This window comes from Ictalurus furcatus, chromosome 19 (assembly GCF_023375685.1).
Source record: "Ictalurus furcatus strain D&B chromosome 19, Billie_1.0, whole genome shotgun sequence".
Taxonomy (NCBI): domain Eukaryota; kingdom Metazoa; phylum Chordata; class Actinopteri; order Siluriformes; family Ictaluridae; genus Ictalurus; species Ictalurus furcatus.
In genome coordinates, this window is record NC_071273.1 from 26,705,488 (window position 1) to 26,712,987 (window position 7,500).

Here is a 7,500-nt window from a genome sequence, read left to right on the forward strand (position 1 = left end):
TGCTGATTAATCACTTCACATTCACTACACTTTTAATGATTCATGGAGTCTCCTAAATCCTGTTCTTCCTCCTTTAGATGGTCCTAGAAACACGTCAGTATCAGCATCTCCATCTGCTTCAGTGCTTTTGGGCAGTTCAGTGTCTCTGAGATGCAGCAGTGATGCAAACCCAGCAGTGCTGAACTACACCTGGTACAGAGAGAACGGAGAGCAGATAGGAACCGGAAACCATCTCACCATCAACACCACTGATTCTACACACAGTGGTTTATACTACTGTAGAGCTCAAAACCAGCACGGAGATCACAACTCATCTGTCCTCCTGGATGTTCAGTGTGAGTACTTGCCTCTAATACGGTTATAGAGCATTTTTTAAAAACTCTTATATCAGTCTATCTGGTTATTTTTAGTTCTTGTGCTGCAGGTGTTTAGGAACAAGCGAGGCATGAGAACACATGAGAAAGTTTATAGTGAGTCATTACCTGAGTATTTATTTGAGTATCATGGGCTCATTGTCCAGACATTCAGGTCACATGTTAACAGTCACACTGTTTCCTGTTCATTCTCATATCAGATGTATCACTGTATTAATTCAGTTCAGTTTTATTTGTTAACGCTTTTAACAGTGGACATTGTCCCAGAGCAGCTTTATAGAAATATATCAATTAAGGATATAGATTTTAAATATATAAATTCAGAATATAGATTTTAAATGTATGAATTTATCCCTAATGAGCAGCCAGAGGCGACGGTGGTGAGGAAAAACTCCCTGAGTGTCACGTATTGGAGTTGAGGACGGATGCAAATGCAGATAAGAGCTTTATTATATGAGAGACAGGCAGAGAAATCCAAATCATGAAACACAGACATGGTGATATACAGGCAATAGGTCAGCCGTTCAGAAAGCGGGCATAAACGAGGCAAAACAAGAATCGAAAACGAGGGCTAGAACAAGATCAAAACTAGGACACAAAATACGATGAATAAAGGCTTGGTATACAGAAAACACATGTAATACTTCACAAAGACTTACTGTTCAAACAGTCTCTTTTATGTGTGGTGTGATTGTGTGTGAGATTGGATGCAGGTGTGTGTGATTAGAATGAAAGTGAGTGTTCTGGGAATTGCGTTCCATGGCGGCCATGTTTGTAGGCCGCAGTGCAGGATGGGAAATGACATTGAGACGATATGAGGAAGAAAAATTGAGAGGAAACGCACTCACAAGGGGAACCCATCTTCATCTGGCTGACACCGGATAGTACAATTATAATTAAGAAAATCCCTTCTATAAATGTGCTAATACTACATGCTCAAATAGTGCAGTTGTGTAAGCAGGAAATTCATTACAGTTTCTACAGGAAGTCTGTTGTGTTGAACTTCTCCACTGGTCACTGATGGAGACTCGAGTGCAGAACTGTTTGTGGTGATTGTAGTGCTAAAGCTATCATAGCAAAACTGTTCATATGAACTGAGGTCCAAAGCATCTTTATGGTGTTTAAGTGGAACCGTCCTCAGTAATCTCAGTGATCTTTAGTGTGGGACATCCTCAGCAGCAGCATGTGACTTCCAACTGATGAGAACACCAACCAGAAGTACTGCATCAGGATGGATCAGGCAGGTCCGGAGAGCAGAAGGGGTCAGGATCACTGATCTCAGGAGTATCATGTGTAGCTCGACTAGCTATGGCAGCATAACTAAAAGGGTGGGCCAGAGGGTAACAAAGACATGAGGGATCCCTGGGACATAAGGTCCCACCTTCAACACACCTGGGTAAAGGTGTGAAAGTGGGGGTGACAGCATCAAAACATCCCAGTTCACCACAACACTCTATACCTCTGAGCCTCTAGATCTGCTCCTTTACCTAAGAAAAAAACTATTCTCAAAAAGCTTGAGTAAACAAATATGTTTTAAGCCTGGACTTAAACACTGAGACTGTGTCTGAGTCCCAAACACTAATAGGAAGACTGTTCCATAACTGTGGGGTTTTGTAAGAGAAAGCTCTTCCCCCTGCTGTAGCCTTCACTATTCCAGGTACCAACAAATAGCCTGCACCTGTTGAACAATGTAGGCATGGCAGATCATAAAAGACCAAAAGTTCTCTCAGGTACTGTGGTGTGAGACCATTTAGTGCTTTATAGGTTAATAGTAGTATTTTATAATCAGTGTGAGATTTCACTGGGAGCCAATGCAGTGTGGATAAGATCGGGGTGATGTGGTCGTATCTTCTGGTTCTAGTTAGGACTCTAGCAGCTGCATTCTGGACTAACTGGAGTTTGTTTCTGCTCCTACTGGAACATCCAGCCAGTAAGACATTACAGTAATCTAGTCTAGAGGTGACGAAAGCATGAACTAATATTTCTGCATCATGTAGTGACAATATATGTCTTATCTTAGAAATATTTCTGAGATGAAAGAAGACTATCCTAGTAATATTATCTACATGAGCATTAAATGATAGACTGGAGTCAATCATCACTCCAAGGTCTTTTACTGCTGTACATGATGAAACAGGAAGAACATCCAGAGTTACTGTGAGATCAGAAAGATTACTTCTAGCTACACGTGGTCCTAGTACAAGTTCTTCTGTCTTATCAGAATTAAGTAAGAGGAAATTAATAAACATCCAGTGTCTAATGTCTTTTACACAATCCACAACTTTATTAAGCTGCTGTCTGTCCTCTGGCTTCGCTAAAACATACAGCTGTGTATCATCAGCGTATCATCAGCATAACAGTGGAAGATAATTCCATGTTTATGAATAATTTGACCCAGAGGTAGCATATATAAAGGAATAAAAACAGTGGACCTGTGCTGTATTAGCATCAGTAGACAGCAGAGAAGCTTATGGGTGTTTATCTAATGAGGGTGGGGCAAGCACACGCTTCCTCTGAGAAAAATGAAGCTGACGTCAGTATCTTTTCAAACTGCTCATGCAGTGTCACAGGGCAGTGTACTCTGAGGTAAGCACTAATCTGATCTATTCTACATGCATGAGCTCACAGATGCCCATGATTGGTTAATGGTGATCTGATTGACGGGCATCATCAGATTCGAGCTGATGATCTTTGGACGTTAGGGTGAACATGTTTCTGTTATGTTCTGATATTTCATCTCACTGTGTTCTGCACTATGTAGATGGCTGTGATGAGAAATAAAGATCTACTTGATTTGATGCAATTCTAAACACAAAGGCCAATTATGAGCTTTTTATTTTCAAATCAAATCAAATTTTATTGGTCACACTGGGAATTAGAAAGAAAAAAAACACTAGAAGAATTCGAAAGAAGAATAGAGAATTTTCTGAATCACAAGCTGGTTCCTGATTGGAATTGCTCAGTGCTTTAGGGTTACTGACTCTGAGGATGGTAGAGACGTGTTGTTCAGCTCAAACACCGAACTCTTCACCTTCTGTCAAATGGTCTTTTATTTCTGATTTATTTTAATATTATCCTCTCTCTCTCTCTCTCTCTCTCTCTCTCTCTCTCTCTCTCAGATGCTCCTCAGCTCTCTCCCTCCTCCAGCTGTAACACCACTCAGGATTTGATCATGTGTTCCTGTGAGGTTCATGGAAATCCGTCTCCTAAACTGGAGTGGCGTGTCTCCAATCAAACTGTCCCATACTCAGAAACCACGCCCATCCAAGTGGAGTCTGTGGGCAACACGAGTTTAAGAAGATCCGTTTCGTTTTCCATCCCTCTGTCCGTTAAGGACACGCCCACTCTGCAGTGTGTTGGCTCCAATAATCTGGGCATCGCCTCTCAGGTCTACTTCTTTACAACTAAGGCTCAGTGCCCTGCTAAAGGTTAGAAAAAATACATTCACAATTTTGTTCATTACTCGTTGTTGTGACTTAATAAGTCATTATAAGTCATTATTATCTCATTCATTTGAATTAGTAACTCGTTATTTTGATTAGTAACTCATTTCTAGTAGTAGTGTCATGATTGTACTGAATACAGTACAGAAATACCCATCAGCCACTGCACATCACCTGATCTCACCTCATCACATGACTGTTAATGATGGTTAATGAGCACCAGTATTGAAGTCTTGTCCTGTTTAGCACACATTGTCTAGTTTTTGTCTTTTCTTGTCGTTGTAATCTAACTCATGTCATGCTTAAGTTGTTGCTTTGCTTCACTACTCCTCATTTTGTTTTATGGTTTTTATGTTTCATGTGTTTTCACTTATAATGAACTAAATCTGCACTTGCATCCACCTCCATTACAAATCTGTGACAGTAAATCAAAAGAGTTGCTGAGGTCAAACTATGAGTTTGTCAAAATAACAAGTTATCAAGTCATCAAGTAAACATAAGAGTTACTTATTCAAAATAATAAGCACATGTAGTTGTTGAAACGAGTGTCTAAAGAGTCAAAAGTCAAAATAATCAGTTACTAAGTCAATATAATGAGCTGATATCTCGAAATAATGAGTTCAAGGTCACGGGATATGGGGGTGCCTCGGCAGCTTCAGCAAAATTTGGAGGAGTAGCAAAAATAGCAGTTAGATATAAGCATGTTAGCATGTTATTGTATCTTTTGACCAGTAGGTGGTGCTGTCAGGACTTTGTTCCATAGCCTCAGGTCATGATCCAGAAGATGGCTTCCAAGTTTTGTGTTAGTGCTCAAGGTCATTGATGAGATACAGCCTTACTTCCTGTTTGGTGGCTTCACTGTCAGATTCATTGGCCCATTAAGGGCAAACTGTTTGGAAAATTAAAAATTTCTACATTTTCATAACTTTTGTGAGGCTTACTCTGAAGATGACGTATGCCAAATTCAGCATATGACAAAATTTGTAAGAGGAGTAGCAAAGAAAAGTTTTTGACAAAATCCATTGTGGATTTTAATATAAATCTAATTAGGCAGAAACTGAAATCATATGGTGCGTTGAACCCATCTCGACCCAGGGAATTTTGGACACATGGTTCAAAAGTTATGACCATAATATACTTCCAAATTAGGACAAAATTTGAACTGATGGTGGCAGCACTTGGCCCAAATTTATTCAGAATGTTCCTTAGCCCCTCGCCAATCAGTGTGCCAAATTTCACAACTTTTTACCAGATGGTTCTGCCATAGACACCCTAGCCAGTACAAGAAGAAAACATACTATAACAACAGGGTGCCTATGCACCTTCAGTGCTTGGCCCCCTAATATTAATAAAAGTTTTTTGAATAGTTTTTAAGCGATTTGTGAGCAATTACTCATTTTATTTAATTTATTTATTAATGAACGACACAGTGAACTTTTACCTGTTTAATGTTATGGAGTGAGACTCGAGTCTTCAGGACAGAGGAGTTTACACTTCACAGTTTCTCAGTAACATGCTATGCTGCATTTTTAACAATAGGAGTGAGATGGAATGACTGTATATAGCTACTATAACATAATCAATAACAGGAAGTAACTTCCTTGTTGGGAAATTCACTGACTTTTACAAAGTGCCTACTCTCACGACCACTTCTATAAATGTTAAATAAACATCTCTTAACAGAAAACTTCACCATATCATATTCTGATTTGAGAATTCATCCATAAATCATTCTCTATTAAAGAAAATGATCTGACTGTTGTTTGAGTGTGATGTCGTAGCATATGCCACATGCATGCTGCTTAAACTTTCAGCACCCCCAATGTAAAATGCCTTCCCATGTCCATGAACAAGGTATTAAGTTAAAAATTACTAAGTCAAAACTCTTATTAAGCGTTTGTAAGTCAAAATAACAAGATAATATTATGAAATAATGAGACACTCGGTGGGCACAGTGGCTTAGTGTTTAGCATGTTCGCCTCACACCTCCAGGGTCTGGGGTTTGAATCCCACCATGGCCCTGCGTGTGTGGAGTTTACATGTTCTCCCCGTGCTGCGGGGGTTTCCTCCGGGTACTCCGGTTTCCTCCCCCAGTCCAAAGACATGCATGGTAGGCTGATTGGCATGTCTGTAGTGTATGGGTGTGTGAATGTGTATGTGATTGTCCCCTGCGATGGACTGTCCAGGGTGTACCCCGCCTCATGCCCGATGCTCCCTGGGATAGGCTCCAGGTTCCCCCGCGACCCTGAAGAAGGAGTAAGCGGTAGAAGATGGATGGATGGATAGATGGAGACACTCGGTCAAAATAACAGCATAGCACTTATTGGAATATTGGAACATATGTGACTGACAGGTGTTTCTTGTTGCGCAGGTATTTCCTGTTAAATTGATTGTTTAAACAATTAACAGCTCAGAATGTCTACTCTTGGCTTGAGCCCTGGGATTCACCTGTGAAGACTGCATTTAATGTTTTGTTAAAAAGGATAAACAAACATAAAGACCAGAGAGCTGTGTATGGGGGACAAGCAAGCCATGTTGAAGCTGAGAAAAGAGGAAAAATCAGTCATATTAACAGCGGGTTAATAAAACAGATGTTCAATTTCCTGGTGATTAATTATTATTTATATATAACATTTATTTATTTCCCAGAATGCACACACACTGCAGTACTTTATCTGGTTCCCTCTCTCTCTGTGGTTCTCCTGTGTGTTGGTGTTATTGGATTTCTCATCTACAAAGGCACATCTTTCACTAATGTTTCTCAAATCGACTCAGAGCTGCTTACTCGGGAGTTATCACGTATGAAAGCCACCACATGCACGCTTGATCCCCTTCCTACAAGCTTATTTACATCTTGTTTGAACTCTTCGTGCCCGGCTGTTCTCAGCATTATTAATGACTCTCGGCACACTGGTGTTGTACCATCAGCATTGAAAACTGCTGCTGTAACCCCAGTCCAAAGAAGCATAAGGTTGATTTGAACAATCTAAATAATTATCGCCCCATATCAAACCTTCCCTTTTTGGCAAAACTTGTAGACCGTGTTGTGGCTTTGCAACTTCACAATCACCTTACTCTTAATAATCTTTTCGAGCTCCTTCAGTCTGGTTTTCGCAACTACACAGTACAGAGACAACTTTGGTCAAGGTCACCAATGATCTGTTAATAGCCTCAGATTCTGGTTCTCTCTCCATCCTTATCCTTCTTTCTCCAGTTTCATTTTTATTGAACATTTCTGCTGAACATTTCTGCTGAACTAAATCCTTATCCTTCTTGATCTTAGAGCTGCTTTTGATACTCAATCACAACTTCTTACTCAACCGACTTGAAACTGTCTTTGGTGTTTCTGAGACTGTTATAATCAGGTTTAGATCTTATCTCTCTGACCGCTGCCAGTTTGTTTTTATGACTGGTTTCAGGTCTGAGATCGGCTCTGTTCCTAATGGTGTTCCTCAGGGATCAATTTTAGGCCCCTTACTTTTTAGTATTTATATATTTCCTCTTGGATTGCTGTTAAGATCACTCAGGGCTTAATTATCACGTCTATGCAGATGATACTCAGATTTATATTCACTCAAAGTCTGGTCAAAATGTGGATGTTTCTTTTCTCTCACATTGTATTTCTGAGATAAAAACATGGATGACCCAAAACCTTTTGTGTCTTAATAGTGATGAGACTGAGG

General features: G+C 40.0%; 1 protein-coding gene across 1 annotated transcript in view; it reads left to right on the forward strand.

Moving 5' to 3' along the window:
* Positions 1-6,751, forward strand: part of LOC128623170 (myelin-associated glycoprotein-like) — a 14,052-nt gene extending 7,301 nt beyond the window's left edge. Inside the window, exons 5-8 of the mRNA XM_053650057.1 lie at positions 78-335; positions 3,494-3,802; positions 6,467-6,616; positions 6,705-6,751. Of these exons, the coding sequence (XP_053506032.1) occupies positions 78-335; positions 3,494-3,802; positions 6,467-6,616; positions 6,705-6,751 (764 nt within the window). The remainder of the gene's footprint in view (positions 1-77; positions 336-3,493; positions 3,803-6,466; positions 6,617-6,704) is intronic.
* The last annotated feature ends 749 nt before the right edge of the window (positions 6,752-7,500 follow it).